Source organism: Idiotropiscis lumnitzeri, chromosome 21, assembly GCF_059441095.1.
Source record: "Idiotropiscis lumnitzeri isolate Australia: NSW breed Sydney's pygmy pipehorse chromosome 21, RoL_Ilum_1.0, whole genome shotgun sequence".
Lineage (NCBI taxonomy): Eukaryota > Metazoa > Chordata > Actinopteri > Syngnathiformes > Syngnathidae > Idiotropiscis > Idiotropiscis lumnitzeri.
The window spans coordinates 5396846-5418683 of NC_142411.1; the positions used below are offsets into that span (position 1 = coordinate 5396846).

At 42.3% G+C, this 21838-nt stretch overlaps 1 protein-coding gene across 2 annotated transcripts in view; it reads right to left on the reverse strand.

Annotated features, from left to right (window-relative positions):
- Positions 1-20020, reverse strand: part of runx2b (RUNX family transcription factor 2b) — a 34713-nt gene extending 14693 nt beyond the window's left edge. For both annotated transcript variants that reach the window (XM_088286462.1, XM_088286461.1), the window contains exons 1-3: positions 19879-20020; positions 19599-19706; positions 1330-1658 (exon numbers count right to left, since the gene is read on the reverse strand). In XM_088286462.1, coding sequence (XP_088142588.1) covers positions 1330-1658; positions 19599-19656 — 387 coding nt within the window. In that variant the 5' untranslated portion in view covers positions 19657-19706; positions 19879-20020. The remainder of the gene's footprint in view (positions 1-1329; positions 1659-19598; positions 19707-19878) is intronic.
- Positions 20021-21838: the final 1818 nt, after the last annotated feature.

The window sequence follows — 21838 nt, forward strand, 5'->3', positions numbered from 1 at the left end:
GGGTGTTTAACGCACTTGGGAGGGGTAAAACTTTTTTTTTTTAATACGGTCTCTCCCCGAGATAAACGGTGCGTCACCAAAAAGACAAATAGGCTGGTTCATCAGAGAATTCTCTCGCCTCGTACACCCACCAAGTAAACTGACAGTTGGTGCACTTACTTTACTCCCCACAAACACGAAATAAAACGTCTTCGGTGTCAGTATTGAGAAAGAAAAAAAAAAGGATTCTTCATGTTAAAGAATGTAGACCTTTTTCAACATTTTATTTAATATAATTAATTTAATATTTTAAAAGCGCAAAAAAAAATTGTAATAATTTACAAATAAAATGTATGTGAAAATAAGAACTCTTTCAAGTAAATACATTAAAAATAATTTACAAATTAGTTAATTAGAACTAGGTCATCTTGATTTGTCCTATTTTCCCTTTCTTTTATCAGTAAGGTTGAAACACACTCCTGACTGTTGTGCACTCCCAATTCAAAGATAAATAAATTAACATAACTTTTCATTTTGTGTCATTTTTCACACAATCAAATGAGGCATCAGAGCAAACCACAACTGCATGAGCAATTAATTGAAGAGTTGACCTCCACCATTATACTAACCCTAAGCACCCCCCCTAAGAACATTTACTGACAAACTAAGTCAATTGAATTCCAAAAATTGAAACGTTTCTTTTAATAAGGTGAACCAAATGCCACGAGCTTTAAGAACACAAACTATGGCCTCATGCCAACTCCCTGGCAGAAGTAATTATACAGCACATCTCAGAACACACATCAAAACACCTTCAAAGTGTCTTTTAATTTTATAACAGCAAGAAAAGCCCCACTAAGATTCTCATTAAGATTCCTGGAAGGAGATAACAAAAAAAGGGGACTGAGCAGCTGCTATAACGACCCAGACAGCAGTAAGTGCTTGTTCAAAAAAAAGAAGAAAAAAAAAAGAATTATGAAAAGCTTTGTTTGTTTTGCAGCCAAGCAACACATTTCAACACACTTTGACAGCGTTTGATCCATCTGCGATATCTCCGAAAATAGCCTTTCATATGAAAACTAGCAGTAAGTTTTAAATGTGTTTATAATCAAAAACAACACAGCAGTTACTTTTTAATGCCCCCCCCAAGTAAGTAATAGTTGGAAAAAAACATTTTTGGCGTGGTCTATAGCTTTGTGCCAAGATGACAAAAACAATTAGATGTACTATTAATAAATCAGCAGTAATGTTACTTAGTGACATTTCACTGAGCCAAAAATAAAAATACATACATATATATATATATATATATAATTATTTTTTTTTTTAAATAACATCATGATAACTCACCTTGAAAGCAACAGGCAGAGTCTTATTACATCGCCAGTGCGACGGCAGCACGGAGCACAAAAAGTTGGGGCTGTCGGTGCGCACCAACTCGGCCGGATGGTCGGCGATGATCTCAGCCATGCTGCGGTTCTCGTGGGCAGCGCGCAGCCTCGGTACCACCGCCGCCGCCGAAGCCGCGTCCGCCTGCCCGCCGGGGCCACCTCCTCCTCCCCCTCCGCCGCCGCCGCCGCCACCTCCGCCGGCAACCGGTGAGCTCACGTCCGTCATCTTGCCCGCGAGCGGCTGCAGGCTGCTGGACGGCGGGCTGAACCTCCGGCTGGCACTCGGGTCTACGGGGATGCGCATCACAAACAACGAGGGTGGATTTAAAGTCAATTAAATCGCCCACGAAGGCGATCAAAAAAGAAAAGTGGAGGATAAAAGGAAAGTCGCGAGCGATCCTTCCTCGGGAGCACCGCGAGTGGGAAAGCCTCTTTTCTGCCTGGCAGGAGGAGGAAAACCACGCGTGGGGAGTGTGAGAAAGAGGAGGAGGCGGGTGGTCGTGGTGGTCTCTGTGGCTTCTTAAAAAGTCGGCGCGCCACCACGCATTTGCCGCTATAAATAACTTCAAATGGACGTCCACGCGTGGGGGGCTTTAAAAAAAATATGTCGGGGCAGCTTCCAGGTGCGTCACAGACGAACTTGAACGAGTTGGCGGGTGTGATTCACGAATTCAAAACATTTATAAAAATTTAATTATGCTTTATTAATATCCTAAAAGAGGAAAAAATACACAGGTAAAAAACAAATACGTTGAACAATTATTTTCCGTCTCTCTTTTACACTGTGCGAGGGAGAAGAGGCTTCTTCGTGGGCCGGGATTTCCCGTCCGCGTGTCTTTTTTTCCTTCTTTTTTTTTTTTTTTTTTTTAAAGTGATTCAATATAACTTGAGGGGGCGACACGCCTCCCACACACACGCGTGTACGTACCCGCATGATCCACGAAGACGGCGACCGCAACAAAGTCATAAGAGCGTGCAAGTGTTGCGTTCACGGAAAGCGTCCTCTGGGCACGTGTGCTGCGTTCACGACGCGACCACAATGCTTGTGTTGCGTTCAGGAAGCGTCCCGAACGTTTGTTTTTCTTTATCGGAAGCGACTCGAGCGTGTTGCGTTCGAGGAACGTCTTCAATGAGCATGTGTATCCGGAAGACTCTCTAATGTGAGCGCGTGTGTGGCGTTCACAGACCAACTCAAGTGGTGCGTTCAAGGACTGTCCGACCGCGTATACTGCGTTCACGGCACTAAACCGCCATTTAAGCCTAGTAAAAATGTTCTAAAATATAAAACCCTGAAAGTGTACAAAATGTACGCGGAAAAAATAATAAATAATAATTCTAAGAAGCTTATTAATATATTTTTTTTAATTCAATCATTCATCACAGGTCATTTTAGCTTGTGAGAAAAATAACAGAAAAGCAACAATTTTAATAATAACGTACAAAATAAACCTTAAGGAGGCACCACCACATAAATGAAATGTAATTTTGAAATTAAATATTACAATCAACTAAATACGAAAGCAACAAACAAAAAAATAAATCAGCAAAGCACACATTTACAACTAGTGATACTAGTAGAACATTCTTATCACTATACTTTTACTTTACACTAAAATATGCATTAAAAAGTATGCTATCATGAAATGTATAATGACAGAAAGTATTTCTGTTAATAAAAATAGGGAATGTCAAAAATAAATCACTAATACATTGTTGCTTTTGCAATAAAATTAAAAAAAATAATGCTATATGTTTCTGAATAAAAATATATAACACATTCAAAAAGTATACAAAAAATAAGTGAGTTATTCTTGTACTAGAAACAAATACTATAAAGTGTATATATATATATATATATATATATATACATTTTTTTTTAAGCACAAATTTGTGTCAGTTCTCAAATATCATTTATATACACAGGCTAATACTTAAGTGTGTGTGTCTACTGTAGAGGGCATCATTGACCCTCTGTGAGGCTCTCATTCATTCTCACCAAATTGCCCAACCCCCTGATTAGACATCAGTCTCCAGTCAGTCTCCTGGCTGCCACATCACACGCGCAAACCGATGTATGTGTCTGTGTCTGCGTGTGTAATGCGACTGCTGCTTTTCCACTGCAACCCGACCAAATTTTATTGCACGCTAGCGCTTTGATTCCTTTCAAAATAAGAGCTGCGTGTCAGGCATCTTCAAGGTGGACTAAGATTAGAAACCATTTTATTGCTCCTTATGTAAAACACATACAGGATACACTGTGTGTGTGAGCGAGTGTGTGTGTGAGGGACATCCATCCATCCAGTATATTTCATATATTAAACTCCCCTTTTTCATGTGGGCACAAACCCAGCTGCAATAATCAGAGACATATAATATAAAAATATTTTCCCAAATAGTTTCGCCACTCGCACACCTATTAAACCATACTTTAAAAACAACAACTGGCTTAACGCTACCAATGTATAACGGCATAGGTGGGCACATGGAAATTCGCTTAGATGTTGCGTTAATTGTAAACCTTCAGAAAACTGCGACTAAAACAGCAACTCAGACAAACAGAGCATCTTCTACGACGTCAACGTGGTATTAGAATATAGGCTCTAGAACAGGCGTGGGCAAACTACGGCCCGGGGGCCACATCCGGCCCGCCGAATTTGAAAAAAATTAAATGAATAATCCTTGTGAATGTTTTATTTTCAAAATACTGTGGTTTTTCTAAGACATATATATTGTTGTAATGCCTTTGTTCACTATCATTTAAAATTAAATGTATTTTTTTGTTCTCCGATGAGGTGAGGTTACCAAAAACACTCCTGATTCGGCCCCTCTGTCAAATTTGAGACCCCATTGTGGCCCGCCAATCAAAAAGTTTGCACACCCCTGCTCTAGAAAGACCCTAAATTGGGACTTGCCAGTATCATGTAAAAAAAAAATGCAATATAGCAGGAATCCTACACAGCTCAACATAACAGGAGAACACTCTAAAAAGTCTGAAAGCACCGACACGTATCTGGCACGTCGTCAAGTGGACGATTGGGTTACATTTCCCCCTTCCACGAGCCCGGCGCGGCGGGGATATGCTTCATTTTGTCCCGACGTTCCCAAACATCAGCTCACGGTGCGCAGATGGATGCACGCGAGTCGTCGGAATTATATCTGGAATAGAGATAAACTCCAAGCCGAAAGCGGGAAGCATACATACATTTAGTCGGGAATTGAACTAAAAAAAAAACAAAAAACAAAAAAGGAAGCACAAACTAAGATGTGTGGTATTACTAGGCTAAATTGCTAATCTTGTCCTTATAACTGGAGAACTGCAATTTCTCCCGCACTCGCCTTCCTCGTCTTGGCCGTTGTTTGCTAAGCAGGAAAGACGTGCGCAGCGATGCATGATTTTATGATCTATGGGAATATTGGAAACCCGTCACACACGCCGTTTTCAGTGACGTCTACGTACAGTTGAGATACCACTCACGTTTCTGTCCCGGTTCCAACTTGCAGTCGCTTCAAACCACAACTATGTCCATAAGCCCATGTCTATAGCATCGGCAGATAACGAGCATTTAGAGATAACAGCATGTCATTAAAATATAGACGTACAATAATTATTAAATTACGACTAACTATTATTGGCTGTTTACGTTGCATCTGTTTGTATTTGTGTGTTTTGACCGTTTGTCCCTGTCGATAAAGTGCATTTTCATTGTGAAAAAAAACATGACTGCACATGAGAGGCCAGGCCTGTTTTTTTTTTTTTAAACCAGCGTCATCAGCAACGAGGGGAAAAGACGCGAGGATTAAGGCTCCATTTCACAGCGGTGCCTTTTTCAAGACCCTTAATTACAGCTTCTTGGAGAAGGCCGCCGTAGAGGCTCTCGGCTCGGAGAGAGATGTTTCCACGTTGGAGAAGACGCCTGCCAGCCCCCTGCCAGCTCCGGGATGCAGCCAAAGGAGCCGATCAGCGGGATAAAAGCGAAGCGGGACGGGAGAGGCCGCCCCAGGAGCGAGGCTGGCACCGGAGATGGCCGACCCGCTCGAGGACAACAAAGGATGAGGGCAGGTAACCTTACTCTGGGTGACCTCATGGCGGTTCGGATCACAGCTAAGCCTGTAATTAATGTTTGTCACCCGGCCCGTGACATCAGCGGAAGGGTTTCTAATATCCCACTCAAACTCTTCAGCGAGTGCAGTGAACAGCACCATCTTGTGGTAGCTTGGTGCAAAGGAACTTTGTTGAAGTGAGTAGAGGAGTTGCATTTAGATACAAGTAGTGCTTTGCTATCATCCTGTGGCATCTGTAAACAATTACAAACGTTTTGTGGGGGGGTATCATTTTCTCACAGGAAAAAAAAAAAAAAAAATCCACGAATAGGTGCTTTTTATATGCCAAAATGTTGACGCAAACTTTTTAAGTTCATCAAAGGAAACTCTGGTGGTCTAATGCTAACGTATAACGCGAAAGCCATAGACGGGCTAACTGAAATGATCTCAGATGTTCGGATAATCACGCACCTTCAAGCAAATGCCAGTTTAACATACGTGGAGCATCTCTGCTGGGTAGGAACAACAACGATTACTTTCGGGGGAAAAAAGTGTGTTCGTTGGGAACTGCGTAAAAAAAATTGAGACGGAAATGAGGAGTGGGCGGCTTCTAGCGGGTCGTAGCGAGCAAGCAAAGGCGGCAAAGCAGGAGGGAGCGAGTCGAGCAGGCGGTGGGGGTAGGAGGACAATTTCCTCTGGGCTCTTACTGCTCTGACTGTCTGCCGCCTAGCGCCTTCACGGAGGTCCCTAATTGACATCACTTGTAGGCAAAAAATAGGCACCAGAGAGGAACTTCTGTGGGCTGGCAGAGAAAATAAAGCAGCGAGACCTGAGACGGTTAAAAGACTCCCAAGGACACATGTGAGGGGGCGACATGTTCCCGCCGAGGCACGCAGCACGGCTCAGTTCACAATGTTACACTTTGCCACTATACTTGAGTAAATTCTTCAGGGACGTGTACTTTACCTGAGTTTTTATTTTTCTCTCAAGCCTAATGACCTTACATAATATTAGGGATGGGCCAGTACCGATACTGGACTGTTATCGGTCTGAAAAAAAAAAAAAAATGTTATCGAACATCCCTCCAAAAAAAAAAAAAAAAAAAAAAGAAAAATATTCACGTGAGGAACATGTTTTAGTTTGTCTGCATTGCATCGCCATCTAAATGTAGTATCTGTGACTTTGAATGTGTGTAGCTTTAAAAGGCGGGCCATGCATGTTTAGCCAGCAAATAAAAAATAAATAAATAAAAATTTCTAAGCATGAAATGTATTTCTCACGACACAGCAAAAATGTGATTTAACATTAATTATATGATTTAAAAATCTGCAATGAAGTGAAAAAAATTCCAATCAAATATTTATAACTGGACACCCCCCCCAAAAAAAAAAAAAAAAAAATCAAAAGATCAAAAGTTTGCTGGGCTATAGCGAACCCCTAACAAAAAACATGCTGAAACAGGGGACAGGATCGTTTTTGATCTTTCGGCCTGTTCACAATGGAAACAGCCACTAATACGTTCTGAGTGTTCCTGCGCGGGTAGTTGATGGGGTGACATTGCCTGGGTTGGCGGCCAAAAACATGCCAAAAAAAAAACCATTTCAACTTTTGCATGCAACCAAATATCTTAACAGGCTTGAGGCGTTTTGGCCCGTGCCTCTCTCTCTGCAGCCTTTGTGTCACTCGCTATACTATTATTAGCCCTTCACTTCAGTTCAGCCACACCAGCCATCAAAAACGGCCCGGAGCCGCCGCACTGTTGGCCGGGAGTGTCTCCAAGGTTGTCTGCTTTTCCCTTCCATCACTCAATCGGATCCGATCGCGCCATTTATCGCGGGGTGTCACGTTCCAGAGATTGGTGGAACGCTGCAATCTAGAGACTGGAACTAAATAAACAGATAGATGACACAAGATGGCAGTAAAGCGTTACTTTTGTCTAAATGAATCTCCTTAACTTTTAATTTCCAGGAATCCACGAACAATGGAGCATGATATCGCAATAGTTCACTGTATAGTATTAATCAAACCCGAGCCCACCCTCCTCCTCCTCCTCGAGGATTAGCTTGAGGGGAAACGCGGCGTATCGAGGAGCGCAACGGGACTCCTGGTAAGCAGCGTTGTTCTTGGACGTCGAGCCACCAAAGGTGCTAAAGACAATACAGACGTCTCGTTCCGGGCCAACATTCCGCTTGACACTTCCCTCTCTCTCCCGCTCCTCTGTGCGTTTGCCCCGGCCTCGCTTCCTCTCCACGCACGAGTATCCAAATATTATGAGTATATCCGCAAAGACACGCTGGCCTCATGTTATCCGAACCGGCGTTTCATTGGGCGAGGTAGGACTAACAGCGGGTTTATCGACCGCCGTTTACGCCGCTGTGGATCTCTCGGCGCCGTCGTGTCACGAGCAGGGATGATTGATGCGACGGCGGGTGATTAACGAGGCTCTGGCGAGGTGGATACGGCGGCTGCGGGGACGGCGAGCGCCGCTCGCCGGGGAGCTATCGGTTAGCGCGTACAATTCCAGGTTGAGGGAACGGAGTGAAGGCCAGAAACGGTAATAATGGGAGTAAAAGATGAGAGATGAAGAGACTGTGATCTGTTTTGCAAATGACGACATTTTTAGCGATAAGACGATTCCTCGTGGATGTTTGAAGGTTGACGCAATATTGGCTCGACATTATAGAACATTTGAAGAAATTTTAGCGGCAGTTTTTTTTTTTTTTATATCCCACACAGAGTCTTCGTAAAAGAGGTCTGAAGTCTCGACTGTAGAACATAGAAACCCGATCCATATGAAACGTGGCTTGGGGTAGCGGGGGGGGGGATTTCTTTAAGCCGTCGCAGACTAAAGTGAATGTTTGTCTTCATTTTAATGGCAATCACTTTTCATTTCACTGGCAGAAAAGCGAATGCCTGTCAAGACGCATCGCAATCAAAATCAGATAAACAGGAAATAATAATAACAGATTTTTGAGGGTTTGAGCGAGCGCCACGCCGCAATGCTGAACTCCGCAACCTGGACAGTTTTCACGCTACCGCTCGAGTACACGAAGAATTTCTGGCCCGGACCAAGTGTGAAAATGGCCCAGAACCACGTTTTCCACTAAGTGGTTAAGTTGAATTTGCCAGAGTTCACACGGGTAAATCCTTATCCTGATCCTGGGACTGCGGGACGGCCAATAGGAGAATTAGGATTCGCATTAGCAGCAAGACTCCGCAGTAAATGCGGCAAAGAAGTTGAACAAGCTGCGTGAAATTCTTGGAAAACGATTGGCAGTCAACGAGTTAATTACATTCGGCTGCAAAAAAAGTAGCGCTACGGCGCTGGTGTCTTTTTTGTCATAACATTCCCATCGGCTGTGCTCCGACGCCAGCGGGTCCCAGCGGGAACATCATTGTCAAACTTTTTGCCTCTCAAACATTTCACGCTGTTGTATGATGGCAGCGGCTTCGGCGAGATGCGGTCGCGAGCTGACACTAAAATTGCGCGCGTGAAATACGACCGGCCCTAAATCTCCCTTCCTGGATTTCTTTACGGCCTCGTAGATCACGCGTAAAATCTCCGGAGAAAGGGGGGGGGGTTCCCGTGTATGGTCGTCGCTCACCGACAGTTAAAGCATCCATCTTGTCTTTTAACTCATTCAGTGCCAGGTAAAACGAATGTGCTTTTTGGCTTCTATACCCGTCAATGGCAGTGAATGCGTTAAACGATGTCGAATGCTTGAATTGCTGCCAAACAGACTTTCAGGCGACAAGAAAATGAGCAGTCATGGCACGGTCAAAGCAGAATGAAGATTGAAACTTTGAAACATTTCAATTTTGTGAAATGTGTTATTGGACACTTTCTTTCCAGATTTTTGCCTTTTTTTTTTTTTTTATTGACTCTTTTAGACTTTTTGTGTGTTTTTATGCTTCTACATGTCCAGGAGATTAATTTTCCAAAAAAAAAATGTTTATTTTATTTGGTAATTATGAGATATTTTTATTGCATTGTTAGTTATTTTCAAAAATATTTTATTGCAATTTATTGTTTGATTGAGTCATGGGTTTAAAAATTTCCCTTTAAAATTTTAATCTGCATTTTTATTTTTTGTAATTGTTGTATTGTATTTAATATTTTTTGTATTCGTTGAATATTTTAAATGATTTTTAACCTTATATTCCCAAATATATATTAAATAAAAAAAAATGTATTTTGTCATTCATGTCTGGCATTTATTATATATCAGTGTAGATTTTTTTCCCTGGCTGTGTGTTTTCAATTGTGCAAGTCCTTTTTTGGCAAAAATCTTCAAAGTAGAATAACTATAATTTTAATTCATTTTTATTTTATTTTTTTTATCTTTTTTATTTTCCTTTTTTCCCTTTTTTTTTTAAATTGGCCTCCGAACATCATAGCACATATTCACCATTACGGTATTATTACATTTATTGATAATCTTGTTATTAAAACATGACGTAATGCGTACGTTTTTGTCGAACCACAGCCGAGCGTCTATTTGTCTATTTGACATGGATATTTTGACGGCCATTTTGTAGTGGAAATGTGGTCAGAAGGGAGAAGGTATCCATCATTCTGTGCGCCAGAGGATGTTCTTTTCTCCCAAAATACAATCATAGAAAATTACAGTTTATCACTGCCAGAAGCTGTTAAAAAAATAAATAAAAAAATATATAAAAACTGAAAACCGCAGTCAATTTTTTTCCTCACGCTACATACTCGCTAAACACAACATGAGGTCCTCTGGTTGTATCAAAAAAGTTCTGCTTTTGAGAAAATAATTGTCAATTTTGAATATTAAACAATTTCTAATTGAATTTCATTTTCAGAAATAATTTTGATTCACAGCAAGTTTTGGACAGACATAATTAAAATCCTCGCATTTGCAAAACATTTAAGACCTCGCTTCAGTAAATTTGATCACGACGAAAGAGCGATCAATATTTCGTGTATTGGATGAAATTAATTATTTTGAGCGATAGCAAGTTTACCGAAGCAAAATTCATGTTTTGAAGAACTTTTTAAAGGCGACTATCATAAAATTTAAGACCTCTCATTCAGTAAACATGACTTAAGAGAGCGAGCCACCTTCTAAAAAAAAAAAAAAAAAAAAAAATCGCCGAGCTGCATTTTTAGATTTTCAACATCAACATCAGCCCTGCCTGTTTTTCTGATGAAAAAGGTCACAAATAAGCAAAAATCTCCATTTGCATCAGACGTGTCAGCAAAAAAAAAAGAAAAAAAAAAAAAGAAATGATTGCTTTTTTTGTTTTTGTTTGTTTGAGCCGAGACAGAAGCGCCGCAGACAACAAATGTGACGGAGGCAGGAGAGCAACGTCGTTTAACTTTGAATCGGCAAAGTCGCAAGACGTGGCATCTTAAAATTCCATCAAAAGTCTCTGCCACTCTGATCAAATATTCCCGCCTCCTCCACCTTTTGCTCGTTCAGCATCAGGAGAGGGGGGAAAAAAGGGGAGACAGACCTATTTCCTGTCGGGAGCGGCGCAACAGTTGAGGGAGCGAATAAAAAAAAATAAAAGACCAGACAGACAAAGCCGACTTCAGACGACTGTAGTGACGGAAAACAGCGACGGTTGTCGGAAAAGCGGAAGATAAGGCGGAAATATGACAAAGGGGGAAGAAAGTAGGTCTGATGTTTGCAAAGTTGCCTGGAAAGCAGAAAATGCACAAAACTTCAACGTTTTATTGACGCAAACTTTGACAACATTTGACAGCATTTAATACCAGACGTATTAAGATTAGTATTATTTTTTTCATTAATTTTTAAAATTAAATTTATTAAATGTAACTAATAGCCTTTGGAGATACGTACGTAATAATTTTTTTACTATAAAATAAATAAATAAAAATAATAAATAAATAAATAAATATTTATATTCAAAGATTTTAAGAAATGCACTTATATTTTTGATTCGTGAAAATTGATTTGTTTTTTTTTCCGTTTTCAAAAATATCTTTTGTCGCGCCAATAAACTTAATGCATCCTGCAAGTGACAGTTTTGATGACATGCTGTTGCAAAAATTACGAGGGATGTGCTGCTGTAGCATTTTATAAGTGATGAAGACGATGACGGAATCGCAGAGAACTTTATTAGAGGTAATTAAAAAAGTATGAGTAACTTTATCCCGTCCTTGAATCTGACCTGAAAGCCCAGCTCACTTTTTGGGATTTTCTTTCTCTTCCAGGAAGTGCATTTGCAAACCCGCCGCACCGCCCAGCAGTCAATACGAGCCGTACGTTCTTGTTTTCACTTCAAAGACTTGACATCCACCTGCGTGCACACACGTTTGCACTCCTTTTGGATCTGTGGTTCGCATTCAAGTTAATTACGTGTGTGAACGTGTGCCACAGGTGGTACGCGGCCCAGATACGTTTGTCATCAGCCTTTTTTCCTCACGGCGTGGGTGAAGAGGAGGAGGAGGAGGGAGGAAAGGGGAAGAGGGGCCAAATGCTCGCCCCAACGTCGCCAGATGGGAGGTGTTTAAAAAAAAAAAAAAAAAAAAAAAAAAGGACGCCTGCGGTTGTTCGCGCTCGCCAACGCAAAACTCTGTCGCGCGGAAATTGGAAATAATCCAAACCGGGCGCCAACCGTTGCGGTTGTAGATGTTTGATAAACCGCACAGGCCACATTTTAAGTGTATAAATGAGTTAAGTAACGCTCAGACTCAAATGATTTTTTAGGAGAAATGCTTACGCAAAGTCTAGTCTGACAATTTAACAGTCATACAAAGTATAAATATTTTATGTAAAGATCTTGAGTAAAACAGTCTACGACAGCATTCAATTTATAATTTTAAGGTGAGTTGTACAACAATACTGCTACGAATGAGCATTTATCGTATATACATTAAAATAATAACTTTATCAATAAATAATAATGTATGGTTCCACTGAAGCGGAAGGGCATGTCGGCCGACACAACCTTAAAAGTAAAACGAGTGGGCGTCGCCGTGAGGATGCGTTTGATCCGTTAGCGTGCGTCGCGGGCCGGGTGGGTAATTTGAGCAAAATGTGTTATTAAAGTCACCCGACACCATCGGCTGCACGTTCACTATTGTTCACACACACCTTTCTTTTCTTTTCTTTCCCTTCTGAGTTACCCCCACGACCCCTCCCCATACCACCCGGTGGCATCTGCTCAACACTAGCCGGCCCTCATGGTATGCACATGCAAAGGCGCAGGGGACGGGGGCGGTAAAAAAAAAAAGAAAAAAGAAAAAGAGGAGCGTAGGGGGTGGGGGGGGGGGATTGTTTCCAGGTGGCAGTTTGAGTGAGAGCATTAATCAAGCGGACAGATCTTCTTGTCATAGACACGTTAAGTGCACGTGCATGTTTACTACGACGACGAGTACACCTGCGCGACGACTGACTGGCCTTAACAAGCATGTGTTTTAGTACAGTCGCAGTTCAAAAGGTCTTTTTTAAAAAATAATTTTAACAACATACAGGAAAGTCCAAATTTAGAGTTGCACTTGCTTGAGGACAAGCAAAAAAAAAAACGCTGAAGATGAAAGTCAATCTAAACGTGTTGCTTTGTTTTCATTCAATGAATGCTTTAAAAATTTGTTTTATAATGTACGATTTTTACGAGGGACGGGCGAGTAACGATATCGGTATCGGTATCATGGCGATACCAGCTGGGAGCCGTCGATACCAGCAAGGATACTTAATGGCAACAAAAATCCGACAATAAGTCAGTCGTCTTCAGAGTGGTTGCCGCACCCTCTGGGACGGTTTGACAAATTTCATACATCAAAAGTACTGGTGGTTTTGGTACTCGATATCGGTGATTACTCAATACTTGTTCTGGTATGGGGTCTGAAAAAAGTGGTATCGCCACCGGTCAACAGAACGACAAGTTCCCTTGGAATAGAAGACGACAAAAGACCAACCAATCACAGAATACCGTATAAATAGAATACTTTGAAAAAGTGCATCCACTGGTTGCCATGACTACAAGATATGCGAAACTGAAGCCAGAATCCAACCGAAGTCATTACTTTGATTTTAACGAACCAAATGTCAACAAATTTGGATTGGGAAGGCAGCGATTCAAAAACATTTTTATTATTTTTTTATTTTTTACATCGTGTCCTCAAGAAGTATCTCTCCTGGTCAACAGAAGTAAAGCCATCCAAAGTCATTACTTAGTTTTAACGAACCAAGGACGCCCCTGCGTCAGTCACGACGGATTTCAAAGACTTAAATCCACCTTTCGGCTCCGACACCTCCTGTGTTTCCTCAGCTCAAGGGTGGAAATTACCTCCAAACACGATTAACATCCCACCTATGTCGCTCCTTTCATGACCCGCCGCTAAGAAAGTTTACATCGGAGGGGATGCCGCATTCCTGCCGGACTAAAACCAACACGGTGGAAGGCTTGACCTCTTCCCTCCCTCGCGCCGCGAAACAGGTAAGGCCTTGTGCGTCACCGCTCACATCATTACGAGCCGAAAACAAACATCCAGGAGGCTGTGCACACTTTTATACGCCCTCGTCGGTGCGGGGAATGGGACTTTGGGAACTTGTGTAAGACGGTTTTCAAACAATTCAGTCCTGGCACTTTATGAAAGATTCATTTAAGAATCAGCGACACGGCAGGGACGTGAATGATGAAATGAGAGATTTATTGAGCACCTGAATATGTTCAAAAGCACCCATGTCAATTAGTAACAACATATTAATAACTATATTATGTCACTAAAACGGAGGAACATCGACGACAGAGCACTTGGTGCTAAACGCGGCAAAATCAAAGAGTCGGAAACCCGATGCTTTGATTTAAGAAGTTGATTAGAAAGGATGTGAGGACTGAGCACACCCTTGTTGGCTGCGGTACAATTGTGATCTGCGGCTCCCTTGTAAGAGAGGAAAAAAAAAACTGTAATCTGATATTGTAAGATGTAAATCAAACCTCTTTCAAGCGTGGATGGAAAAAAAAAGTAGCCTTGACGACGACGGATGATTAATTTAAGGAGGAACGCGTCCGTGATTAAATGAAATAAAGTGCGTTTGTACGGAAGACAAGCAAAGACGCCGAAGATGAAAGCCAAACAAGCAATTACTTTTTTTTTTTTTTTTTAATTGAGCCAATTGTCAACAACCGTGCATACACTCACAAATTGTGTAACTACATAATGCCGCCTGCGTTCAAGGTTCAGCAAGAAACTAATTAAGATCCCTTTTGTTTCTGTCTGGCTTTTATTTCGTTTTACGTTCATTACCATGTCTCGTTTTTGACGAGTATCTCGCTCCTGGTGGTCAGTACTGTCTTCCGACCTCGTCAGTAAAACAATTTTTATTTATTTATTTTTTCTGGAGACGACCAAAGTTGTTTGCTTTGTTTTGAAGATCCAAGCTTGCATGTGCTCTTCATCGTATTTCTACATCATGGCACCCGCATTTTCGATTTTCATTCGATTCAATTTGACCCACAAACTAATAGATATCTCATTTCCATCTCATTTTAATTGGATTTAAATTTTAAAGTCTTCTAAATTTGACACATCCTGGAGAAGAGTGATTGAATAATGAAAAAGTTTGCAAATGAGGCTGCAGGCACTTGCACCTTTCTCACAGACAACGAGGCGCTCTAAAGAGGCCACAAAAGCACGGAGACCTGGTCCACATGTTGGCTTGTCAAGTCGCCCTCTTCTTTTCCCCTCCTGGAGCTTCTACCTTCCTCACCGTGTCATGCGTGCACTCAAGGCCTGCAACGAGGCACTCTAAAGCGGCTACAGCAAGATGCATTTTTGGGGGTGTGGCAGACACTGTTGTGCTGGATAACGTGTGATGAGAAGAATTTCTGGAATAATCGGAGACAACCATGCCCAAGAAATCAGGAAAACACTCTTACAATATATGGCCTCGATTCAATACAACATCGTTCCACTTCCATTTTGTGACAAGCTCGGGAACGCAGCTTTGGAGTCGGAGTGCTTTTCGTGAAAAATATTTTGTAAAAGACTTTGTTGTCTCTTCACATCAAAAGCAGCTGACGCAGAACCATCTAAGACCTAAAGTGTTGTCCCTGTCTTACTGGAATCACTCGTTTATATTCAAGCATGAAAATGACACCACGCCACTCATGACCACACCTTAGTTGACACTCAACTATTAACACTACAACACACAAAGCCGCTAATTGTCTGCACAGCCAAGACTGTATCACGCAGACATGCGCTGATTCGCCCTGCGAGAATTACACAGGGGATGATAAGATACGTGGCTAACAGGCACGAATAGCACGTGCAGCTCACAAAAAGGCACGTGCGCTATTTTGGGACGTAAATAACAAGCCGCTGGGGGTCAAAGCGGGCCTCCATTTAAGACGAGTGAGAGCACAGTAGCTGCCACTGAAGCTCAGCTTTGTTGCAAATTAACGATCAATTGAAGCGTCTCAGACGGAGTTTTAAGATGTCACAGGCTTGTGGTTAGCATGAAAAGCCGTTTGAGCATTTAGTCAAAATTCTTGATATCTATATTAACTCATTTACTGCCATTGACGGCTAAAGACGTCAAAAATAAATTTTTTGTACTTGGCTGGTAGGGAATTAGTTAAGGTCCATGAGTTAATTGGGTTTATTTATTTGTTTATTTTTATTCACAAATGTACTTTAAAGTGTCTGTATGGTCCATGTTGTAGGTGGTGGTTCGACAAGTGCACTAAATTGGCTGACCTTAAGACGGCTATCAAGGATATGGAATAAATGCTCTAACCACTCATTCAAGTTTTCCGCCTTTATATAATTCCACAGGTTTTCTTTTTTTGATCCTGTTGATCTAACACCGTCCACGCGAGGATAATTGGCCCCATGACTTAATTATCTATTTGCAATTAAGTTTTTAATAGGGGCCATTATGTGTTCACCAGACAGTGGCTGGCGCTTGAGTGGCTGCCACATGAGTCGAGGACTTTTCTGCCGCCTGCGCCAAGCCAAAAAATGTATTTTGGGCAATTAAATAGGAACGCAACGCCAAGACAAATCTTCACGGTGATGGGACTATTTCGCCAGCGTCGTCTTTCTGCGGGAATGCGCCGGCAGCCCAAATTAAAAGTGTCCGTGACGGCAGCAATGTGGCGCTATGGCAAACAAAACAAAGATTCTTGCGACTTGCGTTCTGGGCAAAAAAAAAGCAACAAAAAAAAAATGAAGCTTACGCCACACAGACACACGCACACACACACACGCACAGTCACCCACACACACATAAAAGCTCCCCCCCCCAAAAAAATGGGTCCAGCAGGAACAAGTTGAGAAAACATCGCGGACGTCTCGGATCTCACACACGGGATTTAAGTTGACTGATGATGGAAAAGATGATTAATCCTTAGTGCTCTCAAAATATACATCGCAATTTACATGTCCAATGTTAGCTAACTCAGGGCTTCTCAAACTGGGGTGCGCGAGCCATACCGTGGGGGTCCTCGAAATCATTTGCAAGACATCATTGTGTGGTATCATTTTCAAAAATGATATTGGTGGCCAATAAATAAACATCCAAAACTAAATACTCCTCCCTGCCTAAATCTGGGCTAATAAAAAGCACGACTGATATGATGATTGTGACACATCATAAATCAGAAAAAAATTTATAATTGATCATAATTTGCATTATATGTATATTTTTGAGAATATATTCCTATTTGTTATACATTTTCTTGAATTGTTACATTTTGACTTTCATATCGCAATATTCCAACTATCATGAAAAAATACATCTCTATTCTCAGAACATAACTTCTTTGGTTTCGTAAAATTACAATTTTTTTTTTTTAATCCACTAACCTGTACACAGTTATGTTTAACTGATGTTGGGATTACGGATTAGGGTTATTATTTTGTCTTTGTTTTGGTTTGCAACACCAATCCTAGTTTTTTTTCCCTTCCACGATACATAATACTTGTTTTTATTTTCAAATTACAAACACAGCTCGACACTCCGGTGGTCCCGGGGACATTTCGTGGCGGCGCTGACAGATTTACAAGCCAGATGATCGTAAAACGGCGCCGGAGGCGACATCAATCAGCGGGACGCCGTGAGAATCGATAGGCGATCGGCCGGCCGGCTTGTACCGCACACCGCCCCGCCCCCGCTTCCCCCCCGCAGCCCGCCGCCTCCATCCTTTCCCCCTTCGCACCTGAGCATCACCCTGCTTTCAATTTCCTGCCGCGCTCGCTCCCCACGGGTGAGAGGTTAACGCGGTAATAGGCGGCAGTGATTGGTGGAAGACGCTGGAGCGCATTAAGAAGCCGACGCTGCTTCTGTGGAGAGGCCCGCAGCAGATGTGAGACTTCTGACAAAACATCTTGGAGATATTTGATTTGGACTCGGCCGCGCAGGCTACGGAGCGAGTGGAGACGCTGGCTTCTAAATGTTTGTTTAAGATTTCAGCGCTCATGCACTATTTATTTGCCCGATTGAGTCGGTTGTCTCAAGACGCCTGCGCCACGCGAAAAGGCCGTAACGACAACAACAAAAGAGAAGGGAGAATTATTAAGACACCGTCCATAAAAGCAGATCCCGATCTTTCCAAATTCTGAAATTCAAAGACGGGCCACGCATTTCTCTAACATTGCTTTTGTTCATGTGTCCCCTTCAAGACGCCATAACACGCATCGACAACATTGTCAAGTCACCACCAAAATGCAAAAAAGGGCCACAACAGCAAAAATAAATAAATAAATTCAATACAATTCTAAAAATCATTACACTGCTGTTCCAAACACATCCTAATCGCTCCAAAATTTTTTCATGAATTTCCACAACACCTAAAACTTCACATTGAGCTGGTGGTGTCAAGACCACAACAACAACAAAAAAAAAAAAAAGGCGAGCATGAATTACAGCGCACAGACGACTGAAAATCATGGCGCCGCTATTAAGAGGAGATAGCAATCTTTCGAAATGAAGTTTTTTTGCCGTCTTATAATGAAATTCCACAACAAAATCACTACAATGCAAACAACAACAACAACATCAAGCATGCAAGAGCTAGTTCTCATCTTTGCATCTCATGTGTGCCATATTTTTTTTGTACTTTATTTATAACTATTTATAAACTAACTTTTTTGGCTATGGTGTGTATTATTCTTTTTTTACACAGCAATTGTTGCCACTGTTTTAAAGAACACGTGTCCTGAAATGTGTCCTTTCATCCTTAATTAGTGTTGCATCCGCAGGAATTATCCCAAAAAAAAAAAAAATTTAAAAATGTAGATTTTTTTTTTTTGAGAGGGACCTTTGTTGGGTTAAATTAGAGACACGGTCTAAATGCAGAACAGAGCAAGTGAGTAATTTGTTTTAAAGCTGCTTTCATAATGCAAGAAAAAAATTTTAGTGACATTCTTTAAAGCTTTTTTTGGTTAATTTACTAAATAAATGTTAACCAAGATTCAATTTGTCACCTGTGATTTCTCCTTTGAGAAAGTTCCCAAGTCCCTCTGGAATACAATCACTTTGTCTGCTTTGAGTCACAAATTGTTTTTTAATTCACAGCAGTTGCCAAAATGGAGGCACCTAAACCTTGAGCTCTGTTGCCCAACATTTCGGATCCTCCTTAATATGCAAAATGATTATTTGTTATTGGCCCGCCGCATATCTCACAGTCTTTGTCTGTCAAAGTGTAAAAAATCCCTCGGCTGCGTTAAATTCGATATGCAGGATGAATCGTAAAATCGTATTCTTTTCCATGTGCCAAAATGTGGTTCCTGAAACTCAAGCTTTTGTCGCCTAAAAACGACTCCGCGATGGAAATTGAGACTCGGAGATCAAGATTAAAAAAGGGAGGCTTACTACAGATAGAACATATCAAAGGCATTTAAATGAGTACGTAGCAATTACGTTCTGGTTTTGCGGTTTTGTTACGTGCCAAAATCATTGATAAACTCACTGCCGTCGTTGCGGTTGCCCAAATGCGGCACTTGAAATTTGAGCTGTGTTGCACAAGATGAACAAATCCTTGAAATTGACAACGTCTGTCCGGATAACGCACCCGGAAAGAAAGGTTGCACATTTTGAGTTTTAGAAGCATTTTTGGCGAGTGCGTGGGTGAGCGTGGTGGGACAAGGATCCTGTTGATGGTCATCCAGGATGCTTGCCTCCCTCACATCCATACACCTGACCCGGAGACCCCCCAAAAAGCAACCAGAGCGCTACTCACCCCAGAAGAAGTTCTGCTGGCATGGTGCGACGGTGCTGAAGAGACTGTTTGACGCCATGCCGGGACCGTCTCTCGCTCCTCGGCGGTTTCCGTGAACCTTGACACGTCCTAAACCATGTCACCGGGGGGGAGGAGGACGTGGGTGAAAAAATACATTCAGGAAGCCGCGAGACATGCGTTTACGTAGCAACTATTCGGATGACCACAAGGAAGAAGCCGGCGTTGGTTTTTATGGACTAGGGAAAAAAAAATAAAAAATCAGATGGTGCGGCGTACTTACTCGCTTAGCGCCGTCCTTGTGACTGGTGCTGCTGGCCCGCGACCATTAACCATTGACGCTCTGGCCACGCCAAGCCCCGAGCCGCGCGTCTGTGGTTCTGTGGTTGTTTTGGAGGAGCACCTCGCGCAAAAACCCCAAAACGGCACCAGCGGCTTTAAAAACTGCTTTTCCTGCCCTCCACGCGCTGTCACTGGAGAGCCTCGCTCACGTGCCCCCGCGACGTCACCACGTCGGTGGGCCGGACCCTCGTTGTGGTTTCCCTCTCTCCTCCCTTCCCTCCTTTTTCCTCCTCCTCCTCCTCGAGTGGTTCAGCTGCGCTTCCAGGCTCCGAGCTCGAGCGCAGCCATCTCCCCCAAGTGTCAGGAGGCTCCACTCCCGCTTTCTGCGATCCTAGTAGGCTGTGCACAGAACGGCGAGAGGTGGCGAAAAGCTCATTTGTAAATGGGCGTGTCCCACATGAAGAGTTGCGTTGTCGCGTTCCAAAGTCAGAACGATTTTTGGGACGATTCCAACAAGGGCTCAGCAATCTGGCCTGCCGCCTTCTATCGTGATGTGCTTCGGAGCCGCCGTGTCAGGTGCGCGCAGAAGCCACGAGGGGAATGCGTGGAATGAAGGCGAGAAAGTCGGTTAGAGTCGCTAACTTTGCCGCTGACACAGCAGAAAAAGTCAAAGGCGGACGATTGAATCTCAGGGGCGACATAGCGCAGGGCTTGACCTCAAATCTTGAATAATAATAAATAATAGCAATAACTGAGATTAGATTTTTATTAATTTTTGCACAAATATTAAATCATCTCTAAGATCCAGCAGGACTCCTAAATATTACAAGTCATTTTAACTCCAACAAAAAACTCCTGCACGCCTGTCAGTCACATGATCCAACAATTTTGCTCACAAGAAAAAGTTCCACATAAATACCTGGAAATAAAGGTCATTTCTCATCATTATATGACGGCAAAACCAAATGCTTTCAGTTCAAATGAATTTGCCTTAATGTTCCAATACTTTTTGGGGGGGCTAATATACGCACTGATTATATTTTTATACTGATCTCCTCCAGGGATCAGGTTTTATGTTGAGGTTTGCTCCATTGTCCAGCATTTAAATCCCCGGCTTAAATCAATAAAGTCCATATTTATGAGCTATGAAATCTTATACAGTTATTTGTATAATTGATGTCGGTGGGGCCCAATTAGTCGTGATTAAACACATTTTAATAGCCTCCATGTGTGTATGTTTTAGGACAATAAAGAATAATGACGTTAAATCCGAGCCGCCCAGCAGTTCCTCACGTCCTCCCCACTTACCGTTATTCTGCGCACTGAAGAATTTACCTTGGTGCTGGGCGCTCGGTAAATATTTGCCGTCTAAAACAAGAACATGCCAGCCGGGTCACAGCACCAGCTCGGGATTGGCCGTCGCCATGCGGCTGTTGGCAGCAGGCAAACACGCCCCCGGGCATCGACGAGACGCACGCCGGCTATTTCCACTTTGAGATTTAATGCGCGGTGTATTTTCTGGATATTTGGAAACTCTAGCCTTTCGAATAACAACTTTTACCGCCGCGCGCCAACGAGATCGGATGCCCCGCTGTCAGAAGCGTTAAAGGTGCGGGACGGACGAGCGCGGCAAATTACCAGCAATCTGAAGGGAGTGTAATTTGCACGTCACGACCAGGCCTAAAAGACGGAATGAAAAATAAATCAGAAAAGCCGACTGGTGTGGCAGGAAACACCCTGAGTGGGACACACAAAGCTCTTCATATTTCGTCGGCTTCATTGTAGATACAGTAGTGCCTTGAGATGTAAGTTTAATTTGTTCCATGAGCACGCTTGTATCTCAAATTGTTATAACGTACATTTTAATAAGAAATATCACACGATAATATTCAACCTTAAAATACTCAGAATTTACATATTGTAAATAGAGAAAAATAATCAGTGTGCCCATCTTGTTGATT